At 36.7% G+C, this 16,687-nt stretch overlaps 2 protein-coding genes across 3 annotated transcripts; one reads left to right on the top strand and one right to left on the bottom strand.

The window, feature by feature from the left end:
- Positions 1-4,618: 4,618 nt before the first annotated feature.
- On the top strand, positions 4,619-7,773 carry ABC4 (UbiA prenyltransferase family protein). Of its 2 annotated transcripts, XM_086653729.1 has the most exons (10): positions 4,619-5,073; positions 5,427-5,530; positions 5,704-5,775; positions 5,891-6,029; positions 6,148-6,254; positions 6,346-6,445; positions 6,522-6,560; positions 6,646-6,756; positions 7,111-7,176; positions 7,256-7,773. In XM_086653729.1, the coding sequence occupies exons 1-10, from the start codon at positions 4,738-4,740 to the stop codon at positions 7,388-7,390; spliced, it is 1,209 nt and encodes a 402-aa protein (XP_086509855.1). In that variant the 5' UTR covers positions 4,619-4,737; the 3' UTR covers positions 7,391-7,773. The 2 variants fall into 2 exon arrangements, with proteins under 2 accessions (XP_086509855.1, XP_086509856.1); XM_086653730.1 differs by lacking the exon at positions 5,427-5,530 and having other exon boundaries at positions 4,649-5,073; positions 5,899-6,029.
- Positions 7,774-11,624: 3,851 nt separating this feature from the next.
- LOC147567106 (phospho-2-dehydro-3-deoxyheptonate aldolase 1, chloroplastic-like) lies at positions 11,625-16,008 on the bottom strand. Its single transcript, XM_086653728.1, has 5 exons — positions 15,105-16,008; positions 14,121-14,398; positions 13,300-13,576; positions 12,718-12,963; positions 11,625-12,099 (listed from the first exon to the last, which is right to left on the bottom strand). The coding sequence occupies exons 1-5, from the start codon at positions 15,648-15,650 to the stop codon at positions 11,833-11,835; spliced, it is 1,614 nt and encodes a 537-aa protein (XP_086509854.1). The 5' UTR covers positions 15,651-16,008; the 3' UTR covers positions 11,625-11,832.
- Positions 16,009-16,687: the final 679 nt, after the last annotated feature.

Below are 16,687 nucleotides of genomic sequence, written 5' to 3'. Positions count from 1 at the left end.
ATGTCCATACGCATGCTTCAAGAATCCATCGACGGATTATAGCACGCAAGAGTCGGAATCTTCGATTCATAAAGGTAATCAAAATAGTTTTGATTCCTGAGGAATGAAGAAATTCTTGAATCACGAAATTTCAAGAAGGTAAGTGGGAGCGACAAAACTTTCCAGGTCCGTATGCAGAGTACATACAAAAGATTGAGTGCTACATAAGATGCTGCATAACAGTAACGAACTGACTCAATAAAAGGACCACACGCAAGGATAAAATGCCATTTTGGGCATCTAAAGATCTATTCGAGTAGATCAAATAGATGATAGGATTAGAAAGACTCAGTATGTTGAGACGCTTGAGATCTAAAATCGAAAATCTGAGACTCGGAAAAGTCTAAAAGAATTTCGACCCAAAAACTCATGACAGAGAGCGTTGCAAGACTCGAAATCTAAAAGACACCAAGGAAGCAAGCAAGCGTGAGAGTGACATTTATGTCAATCATATTGGACATGATTAGCATTTAAATATCCAAATTCGGACTGAAAACCGAAACACTACTTAGAAACATCCTAGAAGGCTAAAGGATGAAGTAGTACAAAAGTTGAGCATGTCATCGTAGCAAACTTCCAGACATGGAAGGAAAGTAGGCTAAAAGTGTTTAAGCCGAGAACTGTTGCAAATACTACATAAAGAATTAAAAGCCTTAAATTTACTAGAAATTATCAAGGTTGAAGAAAGCAATCTTCAAATTAATTGATAATTAGCAAAGTTTAAACGAACCACATCCGTAGTCAAAACTATACTGTCACCTAAGACAAAGTATGAGAGTCATACACGAGTCTAAGGCATAAGGTATAATTTTAAACCTTGACAAGAAAAATTAAGTGGGTAAAAGGAATTTTACGAAAGAGACTCAAATTTACAAACTCTCGTTATCGGAAATAAGTTGATTATTTCAGAGTCGTCTAAATTTAGTTTAGTATTTAAACGACAGTCCAAAGATAATAATACATTCCGAATAGGTTTGTCAAATCCGTGATCTGATGAATGAAACCCTATTAAGTGAACTTGGAATATTTATTATCATCTCCCTGGTCCAGGTCGTTACATGGACAACAACGACCAAGGAAGACTAGCACGTGAGATCGACCATACAGCGCAGTTTCATGGGCTATTGAATAAGAGTATTCGAGTCGACTACGTGGATGTGTAAAAGGTTTATACATTGGATAACCCTCAAATGAGAAGTACATCATTCGTGGTGAACGTCAATACTTCTCATAAAGATAAGATTGGAGAGATTCCTCAAAACATGAGTGCTCCACTCATCTTATGTAAGGAATGCCCGACTTTGGTTCCGTTAAACGCCGCGCAGTAAAAGGAGGTTATAAAGGCGTATACTGGGAAGGACATGATAGACATGAAGTTAAGTGGGAGTGCAAGAGTGGATTGTGTCATCCTGATCACATTAGGTACAAAGTGTCTCAAGGCCACTTGATGAGTAGCAACTGAAAAATGCGTGGCCGCGCTCAAACGGATTAACGTTAATAGTTTGTCTTTACAGTTGTACTCGGAGATCAAGAAAGTCTGAATGACGTGACGTATTAGATAGGATACAAATTGACACGGGAATCGAGCATTGCATTTGTTCTAAGTCCAAGTGGGAGTCTGAAGGTGATGTCCTTCTACCAAGATTGCAATGCGAGCAATTTGTCGGCTAGGACAATTGATGAAGATGATCATCAAGTCCGGTTGATTTAGGGGTCGTGGAGTTTAAGCTAGAAACCAACCACGATCGTCGGCTAACTTCGACCGGATCCTACAACGGGCTACACATAAGAGTGTCAATTTGATCTAGGATATGACTAGTGGGAGTGAGATATAATTATGGGAGTGTCCCATAAACATATCTCATAGGCCTAAAGAGAAATTAGGCAAATATAGTACAAAAAGCCCAAAAACGGGGTTTTGGGCCTAAACCGATTCGGACACATTTAGGGCTAGGATTGGGCTGATTTTTGGAGGGACCTTTCCTTATGTTATGAACATAAAATCTGCCAATTTTGGCTGGGTTTGGACGTCACCTCCTCAAGTAATTGAGAAAATATCAACTAGTTGCTATTTTCGACAATTTCCTTAAATCTTATTCTAAAGGATCGTTTTGGAAACCTAATTGGAGGTGGATTCTTATTAGGATTCTAAATAAAGACTCTTAGGGCAGAGAATAAGGTGTGGAATTTGTCTCTAAGCTTTCTTACTCTACCATATCAAGTAGAGAGGAGAAAGTGAGCTAATTCCCAACTATCTATCTAGTCAAAGAAGAAGGAGTTCTTCATCCAACCACCATTGGTGTGCTAGTTAACAACAAGGTGGGAGATCAAGTTGATTGCTCGTGTCCCAAGTAGAGGATCTACGTTTGAAGCTCTTGGTCTTCTCAAAAGCGATTGGAAAGGTTCGAGGGAAATACTAGCGATTAAGGTATTCATCGAACTAGTTTTATTTACTTAGCATTATTGGTTTATGCATGTGATCCTGGGGATACTAATGTTAGACATATAATGTCTTTATCCGCTATAAACATTAGTAGAAGGGTGTAAATCCCAACAGCTTTCTTGTTGGGTGTAAAGATCTTCAAGCTTGAGATTTAGGCGGATGTGCTCCTCTTTGGTGGCACTATTCTGGAGTTTCTTAATGATCTGGTTGATATTATTCTCAATGTTACCGATAACCTTTTTGTTCCAGGTTGTGAGCTTTTTGCTAAGCTTCTTGAGATTTTGTTGGATATTGTTAGAGTTCAGGGTTTTCTTGATGTTAGTCCAATTTTTAGCAATAAAACTGTGGCAGTCTGGGTGGGTCATCCAAGTGTGAATGAACTTAAAAGGTTTAGGGCTAAGCTGGTTGAGGTCTCTGTTATCTAGAAGAATAGGCAGATGATCTGACCCCACAACTTCTAGATGGGTAACTCCTAAGGATTGAAATTGTTGAAGCCACTGGAGATTAGCAATCGCCATGTCTAGTCTTTCTTGAATGAGGTGCTCTCCGAACTGCTTGTTACTCCAAGTATACGGCTTACCTTGATAACCCAAATCCAGTAAACCAAGGTTGATGATAATGTCTAGAATTTTAGGCATGTGGGAATTGGAAACACTAAAGCCCCCACTTTTCTCAAGGGGGTCCAGAATACAGTTCATATCCCCTATCACTATCCATGGGTTGTCATTATCCGGGTTGAGCTGGTTAAGGGTTTTCCAAGGTTTAATTTTGTTTTTATGGTAAGGGGAGCCATAGAAGCCAGTGATTATGATGGGATTGGTCGAATGAGCAATGTTGATCTCCGCATGAATGATATTATTGTCAGTGTACTTGATGTTGATATTCAGATGATGTTTCCAGTACAGGGCTAGTCCCCCAACTTTGTTAATCGGGTCAACAAAGTGCCTAGCGTATGTTTTACGGATGGGAATGTTTTTGTTCATGATATTGGATTTGTTTTTTGTCTCCAAAAGGAAGACAATATCAGGTTGGTTCTTAGTAATAAGTTTGAGTATATGTTTTTTGGTGAGGAACGAGGAGGCTCCCCTCAAATTCCAACTTAAGATGGATGGGCTTTCAGTGGTGGGGGTGCTATTATACATGTAGGGAGATAAGTTAAGACATCCCTAGGCACCTAACAAGGAATAATGGACCTAAAGCCCAACAACCCAGTCACAAAAGTTATAAACATACCCTATTAAAGATAAACAGAGAGATATAGTAGATAACAACTATAACAGTTAAACAAAATTAACAACTACCAAGGACACTATTCTATCAGCTTAACTGAGCCAGGACCAAAGCATCAAACATAAGCTTCAAGTGATATTGTAAGATTAGGCGTAGGTTTAAAGTTTACTTCCCTGATAGATGTGTTCGACTTATTAAGGGTTTCCTTCTCGTGATAACTACCACTGTTATCAGTTGATGATTTTGGTTGTTTGACGGTGGTAGCTTCGGTTGTTGCCGATTGGAGTTTCTTTTAATCCTCTCCTAGGTATCTTCTGCTTCAAGAAAGAAGGCTCTAGTAATAGGGTTGTGCTGATGGAAGGGAGTAATACCTGGTGAGTCTAGGTTATGATGAACTATGTGTATAATCTTGGTGATTCCGAGAGATTGAGATCGATTGTCGAAGGTTGTGTAGGGATGCGATGGTTGTGGAGCGCAGATCTGTGGTTATCTTTTAATAAAAATCAAGCGTCTATGAGTGGCTTTGGTTGGTTGATCTTTTAATTTCTTGGGTTAATAGAGATATTGGGTGATTGAAAGTTGATTTTTGTGGTTGCATGTGTGATTTGTTGATGAAAGTAGGTTGGAGGATTTGCAGGTGATGAGAGCGGTTTAGTGTTTTGGTGTGGGAAAAAGGAGGGGGAGATGATCGCTCTGATGACGTCAGGCGAGACTCTCTCTCCTAAAAAACCGAGTAGTTCTCTACTCTAACTTAAACGTGTGATGTATGTGGGCTCCAACGACTATAACATTGTGGCCTCGCGCGTTCCCAAATGGGAGCGCGGAGTGAGAGGCTCTCCCTGGTTAGAACACCAAGTTGAGGGGTTGGGCTTCCCAAATTCAAACATTACCTAGCCATTTTCAAATATAGATGCCAAGTGTACCCTTATCAAATGAGAGATACTTTCCAGCCATTGATTTATCCATACTGTTCGTGCTCACAGTCGGTCGCTAATACAAGAAGAGACTAGAGAGAGAGAGAGAGAATGGTTTGTGTTTCAATTCTCACCATTCCGTCGATCTCTTCTCATACATTCACCGTCGATCCCTTACTGAAGCCTCCTCTACAACTACCAGTACCACTTCATCTCAGAAGCACCGTCAGAACTCCATTAAAATCACCTCAATCTATTCATCAAAAAATTTCCTTCAAATCTAACCCTCCAAGATCGAACCGTCGTCAAATATCCTCCTCTCTGAACGTATCAGGAGGTAGTACTAGTACTAACCACGATGAAGAAAAGGAAGAGATTTCAAGGTCTACATTGATATGGAGAGCAATCAAATTGCCTATCTACTCTGTTGCTTTGGTTCCTCTCGCTGTAAACTCTCTTCCCCCTTTCTATTGGTTGATGTAGTCATTCTTTTGTAAAAATGGGGATTTGTGCCTACATATATAATTATGATAAATGATTCCAATTAGTGCTCGTGAGAATAGTCCTACATCGGGAATGGGCACTCCAACAACCAAGAATATAATGTCTAGAGTCTCTGCACTCATTGCCAATTGGTTTTGAGTTGATGACCACAAACTTAACATTGACTGAATTTTGACACAAGCTAATAGGCCTATAGATTCGTATCAGTTATCCTTTTCGATCTTAGTTTTACAATTCATTTTGGAGGAGGAAGACCTTTTTTCGGTGTTGTTAATCGATTAAATGTATATGAACAGGTAGGTAGTGCAACTTCGTATTTGCAAGCAGGGCTTTTTTCTGCGAGGCGATTTTTTCTGCTCTTATCTTCTTCAGTTCTTATTATTACTTGGCTAAATTTAAGGTTCGTTTTTAGTATTGAAACATAGTCAACGTGAGAAACCCTATCCTCGTTGCATGATCATGAACTAGCCAACTTCGTATGCTTCTTTATGGACAGTTTGATTACATTTTGAGTTAAAAAAATCATCTTATATTTACCCAACTGTTCAAAGAAACTTATTGATTCATTGGCAGCAATGATGTTTACGATTTCGATACTGGGGCAGATAAGAACAAGAAAGAATCGGTGGTTAACCTTCTCAAAAGGTACAACTCCCACTCACTCTCTCTTACCCACTTTTCGTAATCCACGTATGGGTTTATATCTGTAAGTAGATTATTATCTTGTAGTAACCTTAATATGTTTTATGCGATCGGGAAGTCGTACAGGGACCCTTATTGCCGCCTACACCTTTCTTGCCCTTGGATTCATGGGGCTTGCTCATGTGTGTTCTGAAGCAGGAGATATTCGTTCCATACTTTTATTAACTTGTGCTATTTTCTTGGGTTACATTTATCAGGTACCAATTGTCTTCTGGTTTCAATTTTTCTGAATGCTTTTTTCCACATAATTCTCGACCCCTACAACTTCTGTACTTTGCATATTTACTTATCCATTCCTTGTTAGTATTGTCGCAGTGCCCACCATTTAGATTGAGCTATCGCGGATTGGGAGAGCCGCTTTGCTTTGCAGCATTTGGCCCGTTTTCTACTACTGCTTACTATTTAATGCATAGCAATAGAAGGTTGTTCTCTTTCATTTGATTACTTCTATTTCTAGAGTAGGTGTCGATTAGCATGACCTGAAATTTCAAGAACTTGCATGTATTTTTCCAGTGTGATTCACCATCTACCAATAACAAGTACGATTTTATCTGCATCAGTTCTTGTTGGATTCACAACTACCTTGATTCTCTTTTGTAGTCATTTCCACCAGGTAATTTTCTGTTCATCCTAGTATTTATATCAGTTCTTATATATGGACTAACTTTAACAAGTTAAGAAAAAATTAGGTGGACGAGGACTTAGCTGTTGGGAAAATGTCTCCTCTGGTACAGATTCAATCATCAATCTCAAAATTCTTCAAACTATGAATAGCAAATACATCTTCTATTATAATGTATATGACAATCGCAGGTAAGAATCGGCACAAAAGCTGGTTCACAGGTCGTCAAAGTTGCAATTGTGACATTATATTCTCTTTTGTTTGCTTTTGGTCTAAGCAAACTTCTTCCTTTTACATGCGTAGTAAGTATTTGATGAATTTATATGCTTTATTTCGTAGAACCTATGTAACTGGACACTAGTATGGGTCTTAGTTGTGGAAACAAGAACTAAAAATAACCTCAAAAGGAAACATTTTTCACGTTCATATATTTTCCGACTTTGGGACCATCCATTATTAAAATATATATGAAAAATCTCATGGTATACCCATAGACATATCTCTGAGTAGCTGAATCGCGAGTATCTTATCACTTCAGACACTACAAAAAAAGGTTGAAAGGAGCATCCATGTTAGAAAGACCACAATGACTGCTACACTTGCATTATGTTCATCTATTTTTCGATATTATATATTTCACTCTCCGAACATTGCAGGCTTTTTGTGCATTAACCCTGCCAATAGCAAAATTGGTTGTCAACTATGTGGAAAACAATTATGCTGTGAGTTTCTTGTCCTTCTCAATGTTCTTGTGCATTAACCCTGTCAGTTTTAATTTATGCTTATGTGAATTTCTTACAGGATAAGACGAAGATATTCATGGCGAAATATTATTGTGTGAGGTTGCATGCCATTTTTGGAGCTTTATTGTCTCTTGGGCTAGTAGTAGGCACTTCTGTCACAAAATCATATATCCCAAGACTAGTTTTCCCTTGATTTCCATTTTGATACCTTTCTGAAGGGCGGATGAACCAAGACTGAGTATCGAATGCTAGTCAATCAGAGTAAGACTGAAAAACTATCCGGTATACATCAAGCGATGCTGTTTTTACGGTGTTGCTCAAGTTTCTCTTAGACAAAGAAAAGTAAATATGGGTGTGGGTCTTTTCCACGTGAACAAGCAAGGGAACATCATCTATCTTTTCGTGTTCATGTATATATTTATGTGTGTTATGTATTTTAGAATCTAGAGTAGTTTTTTGGTCAATTTGTCGCTGCAACTATGTATGTGAATGTAATGAGACCGCAACTAGAGTCGGTCTTTACAGAATCATAATACCTCTCGTAAAATTCATATCTACCGGGCTTTTTTCCTCCTATTTTATTTATTGATCTAGAGAAGTTTCATAAATAGTTGCATCTTTCCCTTTAGGTACATATTCTTGGATATTCCTACTAGTTTACAGGAAGCATCTAAGGCCTATGGCGAAATGCGGGCCTTGTGATTCCGCTTTTGATATCAGTGTCTTATAAATCAAAACCTAGTACACTATAAAAACAAATGCAACCATCCGTCTTGCATTCATGGCGAGTTTTATTCAAGTTTAGGCGAACTAGGAGCTGCTCCATGAAGAGATCCATATGGTTTCTAACCATAATCGTTATGTTCTTGCGTCTTAACGTTTGTCTATAATACGACTGTGCGTCCTAAATTGTATGGTTGATCACAATAAATAGAAGGAAAAATGATCTTAAAATTTATTTTAAGTTAATAAGTCCCGACTCTACTAAAAATAGCTAATTAGTCCAAATTTTGTTAGATAAAACATACCATTAGCCTAGAGGTCAAAAACGACTTTTCCTCATCAAAATACTATTCCTCTGCAAAATCCTTTGAATCTCATAAATTCATTATGATTTAGGCAAAATTATTGGGAAAAGATACAATAATTACCCAGAAGTTAAAATAGACTTTTCCTAATCAAAATACCCTTCCATTGCAAAATCTTATGAATCTCGTAAATTCATTATGAATGTATTATAAACAATCATATTGCACTATGTAAAATTGTCTTCTTCTTAAACTAAATTTTTGTTTCTCATAATAATGCATTGTGAATAGAAATAATATGTGACGAACAAGCACAAAATATGATAGTTGTTCATAACATGTTTTGAGCAGATTGGGACTAGTATATGCAAATAAATTTTTGCTCTTCCATTTTCCCTTTTAGAAGTTTACAACGCTTCAATTATATTCTAGAGGTAGGAATGTATCTTTAGTTCATCATTAATGTCATTTCTAGTAAGAGAGAGATCAATCGAGAAAGAAATCGAATATATAATCATCATCATCTGATTGAGCTTTATTTGTAGTTTCTTTCTTGATGTAGATTGTCGCAGAAGCGTAAAAGTAATGGAATCCACCATTGTTATTAAACTAAACTAACGAAATAAAACTGATGAAATAACGATAAAAGCAATAAAACGATAAACTTGATTAATAATAAATGATAAACTTGATTAACAATAAACTTCATTCATAATATTCTCTGATCTGAATAACAAGGACAGACCTGACTTCCTTTTATAGGAACTTAGAAACTTCTAGATAGACTCAAATTAGGATTCCTAAATATCAAAGATACTCAAACATAGAAACTTCTAAACCTAGACTTAGTAGGAAATATTAAAACATGGAAACTCCTAGACTCTAACCTAATGGGCTCGGCCATGAGGCCCTCTAACTAGTTCGGCCGTGAGGCCCATCTTGATGGTCTCCATCATACTCCCCGACCGAGAACGAACTTGCCCTCAAGTGAGACTCAACAATGCAATCCTTAATTCCCACTTCGAGCGAATAGTGCATTGGGGTTGAAGGACACCCACTTGGACGAAATCACTAGCTTCAATATCATACTGCAAAGAATCTTGCAAAAATAAATGTAGGAAAGAAACTTCCAAGAAATTGCAACATCTCCCGTCATCTTTTAATTTGATGAAGAAGATCACAAACACCACATAATACTTTATTGAAAAATCAACCTTGAATTTCTTCACTTGAACGATCTTCCCACGTTCATCTTCGTGTTGCTTATAAACCAAACTCGAATATGGCTTAATCAAATCTAAACTAGAATGAACTGACCTTTTCAAGCTAAAAGAGGATAATTCACTTTGTTCTTCTTTTTCCTCCGTCGTTGAGAAAATTTTATTCTTTTTGTCAAGAACTTCTTCTTCAATACCATCGAACACGGTGACCGAAATAACATTCGAGAACTGTCTACTGGATTCAATCTTTGTCTCCACATATGAAAAAATTTCATCTAAAGGAAGAAAAACATATCTAAAGATGTTTTTCAATGTAGTCCAATCGTCGACGAATTTTTTTCCTTGATCAATGAGTCTCCATCGCATCTCGTTGAATTTTTCATAGACTCTTTTAGACAAGTGTTGTTCGATGACAAAAACCTTATCTTCGTCATGGACTTCTTGGTTTATAAACCAATCTTCCATCTGTTGAATCCAAAAATCTATATGATATTGATAATCAAACATAGGAATTTTGGAATCGACATTAATTTTGTTTTGATCTTTTCGATCAACATAGAGTTGTTGTGCATCTCTTAAAAGATCCCAACCTAAACGCAGAAGATTATTCCAACATTCAAGATGAGAAGTATTTAAAAAAAATTTATCTGTTCCCAGATTCTTAAAGCTCTGAATACCAGCTGATGTAGATTGTCGCGGAAGCGTAAAAGTAATGGAATCCACCATTGTTATTAAACTAAACTAACGAAATAAAACTGATGAAATAACGATAAAAGCAATAAAACGATAAACTTGATTAATAATAAACGATAAACTTGATTAACAATAAACTTCATTCATAATATTCTCTGATCTGAATAACAAGGACAGACCTGACTTCCTTTTATAGGAACTTAGAAACTTCTAGATAGACTCAAATTAGGATTCCTAAATATCAAAGATACTCAAACATAGAAACTTCTAAACCTAGACTTAGTAGGAAATATTAAAACATGGAAACTCCTAGACTCTAACCTAATGGGCTCGGCCATGAGGCCCTCTAACTAGTTCGGCTGTGAGGCCCATCTTGATGGTCTCCATCATTTCTCTAGAACAATAAATGTTATATGAATCAAGATCAACTATATTTTTCATTTGAAGAATTCATTTGTCCACTTATAATATTATATATATTCTTTGGAAGGCTCTTTTGATGATATATATTATTATATTATCACAATTTTTTTTTCTCTTGATCAAAACGATCTTATTCCTTTTTAGGTTTTTTTCTCTTTAAGGAATATCATGTTTTTCATAGCATGTTGTGGATTATTATGTTACCTAAATGCTTGTTCATAATATGTTAATTTCATGTATGTCATTTTTTCTGTGTCATGTGGAACCGGCAGAGGGATAAATATATAATTTTTTTTTTTTGATGAGATAAATATATAATTTCTTGAACTTCCAATGTATTTATTCACCAGTCCCCGTCTTTGCCTCACTTCCTGGCCATGATTGGTTCTATAGCCCAAGCCCGTAAATAGAATGGTAGATTGGGTAATTCAATAAAATAAAGGGGCCGGCCCCTGAATGGCCTTATAAAAGAAAATCTAGGAAATACAACTCTTTCATTTTTTTTTTTGTTGAAAGACAACTCTTTCATCTTAACCACATTAAGCTGTTCTTTTATGGCTTGGATAATGTTTTCAAACGTGATGCTATGCCCGACACGAATCCCTGCCATCGGGCTGGGACCTAGAGAGAAAAATTTTCACTCTCTTCTCTAGATCTTGGCCTGACACATCAGCCCGGCAAAATTTTATTTCTCTACATCCTGACCTGATAAGTCAGCCCGTCGGAATTCTCTAGATCCTGGCCCGACACGTGAGCCTGTCGGAATCCCGTTGAGATTCCATGCCCAGCATAGTGTCATTATTCTAATGTTTTAGGGGTAGTTGCCACCCATTTTAGGATTTAAGATTGTCATTGGATAATGCTATTGAACCGTTTTTGGTAGTTCTGAGATGCATCTTTTAGGGACAATTTTTGGGGTAAAATCAGATCCATCAATTCTTTTTCTAATATTCGCCTTCATATTAAAATTTTGAAGAGATTTGCACACACGAATATATTTTGTACCAACCTAAACAGGTTCTCAATCAGAACATGTGAATATGATAAGAAATTAAGATTGATATAAAAAACTTAGAATTTTGCATTCTTCTCATCGTGTTTCAACATAGTTCCAAAATCCAAACCATAGTATACATTAAATACATAGTTTTTAGTCACAAAACCCATAATTCAGAATCTCAAGGGCACCATCACTGACTTATAACAATAATAATAATAATAAATAAACCAACTTTCGTACTAGTAAAAATAACAAGGCTCCTCTTTTTGTCTTACAGCCCTAAGTATCCCATTGTCTGCTGTGATCCAATTCTTCTCTTTCTTAGTCGTTCAGCGATAATGAAAGCAAGTTCAAGCGATTGAGAAGCGTTCAATCTTGGGTCACAGTGGGTATGGTAGCGAGAGCTCAAATCATCGAATGTCACAGTTCTTGATCCTCCGATGCATTCTGTAACGTTTTGGCCTGTCATCTCTAGATGAACTCCTCCAGGATGACTTCCTTCTTGTTCGTGTACATCGAAGAAGGCACGTACCTCAGCCTGTCAACATTTTCAATATCATTAGATATTATCCATTGCTAACAAAAGGGTCAAAAAGAGTTTTCAGGGTCTCAATCTCACCAACAAATACAAGTGCATACCAACCAAAAAGATGTTTGAAATTGTAAGTATTTTTTGCCAGTTGTAAGCAAGATAGACTTGATGTATTCCTTGACTGGGTTTCATCAAAGAGTCAAAGAAAAATGGTGGTGTAGTTTGGAAAATTAGGTTTCAAGAATCAACCTAACTAAGAGACAGGAAAGCAGATCATCCAACCAAAGTTTTCAATGAAGGAATGGGGTTTTGTCCACTGGGTTTCACCCTAAAACATTTCTCTAATTTGGCTCCCTAAGTGTCTCTGTCCCACCTACTTTGTCTGGTGTATTAAGTAAAATTCCTATGGAAAAGACATGACATGTGTAGTCTTTAATCGAAAGATGATATATTTAATAAAGTAAGGACCCTACTAACCCCCTTGCAACAATACTATCAGTAACTTAACCACTCATTTGGAACCTGGCCTGGAATAATATCCCAAAAAAGGCCTCAGTGTAAAGTGAATATCCCCACTCTAAGACCGCGGACCGTATTAGAGAGTGATGGAGAAAGAGACTATACCCTGATTGAATCGAATGGGCGAGTTTTGAGACCACAGGGCGCCTTGATTGTGTTTCCATGCATAGGATCACTGACCCAAGTAACGATCTGCCCTGCTCTTCGGACTGCCCTGATTAGATGGGGAAGCTTCACTCTCATGTTTTCAGCTCCCATCCTCGTGATAATTGTGATCCTACCAGGCTTGTTTTGTGGGTTCAAGATCTCAATGAGCTTAACTAACTCATTTGGGTCCATCTTATCACTAACCTGCATCACAAACAAAAAATCTACCATCAGTCTCAAACTTTGACTTTACTGTAAAGAGAAGCGAAAGGATTTGAAGAAAGCAAGATATATATATATATATATATATATATATATATATATATATATATATATAATCACAACTTGCTATGAAAAAAGCAAAACAAACTCCTGATATTTGAACAACCTAAAGTGAAATAATATTATACACAATTCACAGAGACATGTAGATATTCCAGTACTTTAGTGATATTTGTCTAGCATCATCCTATTATTACTATTTCAAAAATCAATTAGTAATAAATTATCAAACCATAAAAGGAGTATATTCAGATTTACCTTGATTCCCAGAGGATTGGCTACTCCTTTTAGGAACTCAATGTGGGCACCATCTAGCTGCCTGGTGCGCTCACCAACCCAAAGCATGTGAGCGGAACAATCATAGAAAAGCCCAGAAGTCGAATCTTCTCTGGTCAGAGACTGCTCATAAGGCAAGAGCAAGCACTCATGTGATGTCCAGAATTCAGTAGTAGTCATGATTGGGTGATCAACAGTTAGCCCAGCAGCAGACATGAAGCCAAGGGCCTCATCGACACGGTGAGCTAGCTCCCGGTACCTATCCAATATCAAAAAAAAAAATTAGCTGTGTAAATAAATCATGATTCCAACTTGGTACGTTGAGCTTATCACCAACCCGAGTTCTGAACTTCTGAAGCTTAACAATATCTAGTAACTATTATGTACATATTTTAAAGATTGACATAATCTGAAACAACACACGAATTTGCTTAATAGTCCACCGACTGTCTAGTACAAATCTGAAACAGTTTGATGCGTGGTAGTACATTTAGTACATGTAATAATGAAAAAACACAAAGCTCGGGGACAAAAATCGAAACTACCTACAAAGTCGAAAACAGAACGAAGAAATTTTGCAAATGGTTCCAAGATTACTTCGCACATACTGGTTTTCATGTTTATAACCGTAATTTACATTCTCATCAAAATACAACTATATGCAACCGAAAAAAACATTATATTTTATCTTTCTGCCAATTTAACCAAAAAAGGGCCAACAGAACTACAAATCTAATAAAATAGTACAATCATATACCAAATCAAGCTAAATTCAAAACTAAAAGTGATGTAGTTGAGTATACCTGTCGCCCTGTTCACTGTGCTCAGTGAAATCAAGATTCCACTGAGTAACCCTCTGCATAGCAGCATAACCTCCAGTTGCAAAAGCCCTAAGAAGGTTCAATGTTGCAGCTGCTTGGCAATAAGCTCTGATCATCCTCTGTGGATCTGGAGTTCTTGATTTCTCATCAAAGGTATCACCATTTATGTTATCTCCTCTGTAACTTGGAAGTTTCACTCCATTTTTCTCTTCAAAATTATCTGATCTTGGCTTCGCAAACTGACCAGCCATTCTTCCTACCTAATAAACAACAAAAATTACCCACAAAAAAATTCATATTTCTGAGTCAAATCAATATCAACATCTTATTAGAAAACAAAATGGAGGGGTTCAAGTTTATCATTCTTCCGCGTCGACTAGTATAACCCTTTCTTATCGGTTATACACATCGATGATCTTGTAACCTCTTAGGTCAAAAAATAAAATTCAAATAGTATAATAATACAACTTGTAAACCTATCAAAAAAGTTGATTAATTTAGCCTCATATTTATTATTAATCCTCAACTAACTTTTTGTACTATTAACTTAATTGGTACCCTAAAACTTAAAACAAAATTACCACAAGATTCCAATCGTTCTGTCAGCTGCTTGGTTATTGCACCTCGAGATACACAAATATAGCATCAATCGATTATAATCTAATGGTAATTTTGTGGTAAATTTGAGGTACCCTTGTTGAAATGAAAGGGATTTGATTTCCCTTTCAGAAGAAAAATTCTATTTGGTTGAAATGAAAGGGATTTGATTTTGGTGAGGAAAGCTTAAATTTCACCTCCTATCAAAAGAAAAGAAAATGAAAACCCTAAAAAACAAAACTTTTTTAATCTTTTGAAACATTTTCGTACGTGGGTACAACTAATAAAGAAAATTTAATTTTTGAGAGAAAGTTTCAAAAAGGTAAAATAAATAAACCCTAGAAAAGAAAAAAGAAGATGAGATCTAACCTTAATAACAGGCATTTGACCTCCAAACATAAGAACAACACCCATTTGAAGAAGAATTCTGAAAGTATCACGAATATTATTAGCATTAAACTCTTTGAAACTTTCAGCACAATCACCTCCTTGAAGAAGAAAAGCTTTTCCCATGGCAGCTTCTCCAAGTCTTTCTTCTAAACTTCTTGCTTCACCAGCAAAAACAATTGGTGGGAAATCTTCAATAGTTTTCAATACAGATTCTAACTCTTCTTTGTTTGGGTATTCAGGTAATTGCAAAGCTTTCTTTGATTTCCAACTATCAACACTCCATGACTTTGATTTGGTGGTTGTTACTGGTGTAGTTGTTGTTGATGCAGCAGATGGAGTTGTTGTTGTTGATTTGTTAGGTTTAGCTGGTTCAGTAGAATGAACAGCTGATATAGTTTTGATTGGAGATCTGGGTGTTTTAGAGAGAGAAAGTAAAGAACAAGATTGATTAGATTTGGATGATGAATTGATGAGAGATGTTTGAAGGAGATTGGTAGAGATTGCTGAACTGCTTGAAAGAGCCATTGTTGTTGGTGGTAGAGATTTTCTTCTTCTCTTTCACAAATTCTAGAGAGAGAAAATGTGATAAGTTTTTAGGGGTTTCCTTCACAAAATGATTCTGGACAGAGAGAGGAAATGTATTTAGCGAAGGGAAGCCCTAATTTTAGAAATGCAAGATGTGAAGGATTTTTATAGGGTTCTCTATAAAATCAATCAACCGGGTTGGTGAAGTGGTAGTTGGGAGAGAAGGGTATTTGTGTAATTAAATTACTTTTAATGGGTTTTCTTGGAAACAAGAAAAGTCATGTTTTTTTCTACCTACTAATTGCCACATACTGAGCCGAGTTATGGCGGCTAAGTCAAGCCAAAGCCGATTCTATCCGAGTCACCAATTCCTATTTTGATCCCTAAATATAATAAACTCACCAAAATGCCCCCAAATGATGACCTATTTCTATTTTGGCCCTTTTTAATTTCCCCCTTCCGTGACCAAAGAAAGAGTTTTGAAGAGAGGGATAGAAAAGGAAAAGAGAAGTCAATAGTTGATTGACGGAAAAAATGAAAAGGAGGCCAAAATAGAAATTGATCATCTCTAGGGCATATTTTGGTTATCTTTTGGGGTCATAATGGAATCATCCCAATATTTTATGGGTCCCTATATACAAATTCTTTTTTGAAACCACGCGAAACTATATTTCATTCATAAGTGATACAATCACTGATTTACATGGATAAATTGATTATTCCTCTCGGTTCAGCGACATGAGAGTTACATAAGTAAATTCTTTGAACTTCGAATGTGAAGTACCGCATGAGGTGAAAGAAATTGACTAGACACTGACGAAAAGAAGAAAGATAAAAAGGATCCTAAAGATCACGGATTAAAAGACCCTAAAGTTCAAAATAACTTTACTAAAACTAATACTTAAAGAACCACCGCCGTTGACACCGGAAAACCGCCGTCGTCACCGGAAAATCGCTTTCATCACTGGAAAACCGCCGCCATCACCCAGTAGGGAAAGCCACCGCCGCCACCACAAACCACTGAATCACATATCCCA

The sequence above is a fragment of the Eschscholzia californica genome, unplaced genomic scaffold (assembly GCF_041429995.1).
Source record: "Eschscholzia californica isolate CP2 unplaced genomic scaffold, dmEscCali1.0.p SCAF_1, whole genome shotgun sequence".
NCBI classification, from domain to species: Eukaryota; Viridiplantae; Streptophyta; class Magnoliopsida; order Ranunculales; family Papaveraceae; genus Eschscholzia; species Eschscholzia californica.
This window is presented reverse-complemented; position numbering and strand designations above follow the sequence as displayed.

What these genes read in the sequence shown, in the direction of transcription:
- ABC4 (XM_086653729.1), top strand. Translation starts at nt 4,738, where the DNA reads ATGGTTTGTGTTTCAATTCTCACCATTCCGTCGATCTCTTCTCATACA. An exon ending in ATTACTTGGCTAAATTTAAG is followed by an intron (nt 5,531 to 5,703) that starts GTTCGTTTTTAG and finishes ATTCATTGGCAG; the next exon opens with CAATGATGTTTACGATTTCG. An exon ending in TTGGGAAAATGTCTCCTCTG is followed by an intron (nt 6,561 to 6,645) that starts GTACAGATTCAA and finishes TGACAATCGCAG; the next exon opens with GTAAGAATCGGCACAAAAGC.
- LOC147567106 (XM_086653728.1), bottom strand. Translation starts at nt 15,650, where the DNA reads ATGGCTCTTTCAAGCAGTTCAGCAATCTCTACCAATCTCCTTCAAACA. An exon ending in GTCAAATGCCTGTTATTAAG is followed by an intron (nt 14,399 to 15,104) that starts GTTAGATCTCAT and finishes GTTGTTTATTAG; the next exon opens with GTAGGAAGAATGGCTGGTCA. An exon ending in GCCCATTCGATTCAATCAGG is followed by an intron (nt 12,100 to 12,717) that starts GTATAGTCTCTT and finishes AAATGTTGACAG; the next exon opens with GCTGAGGTACGTGCCTTCTT.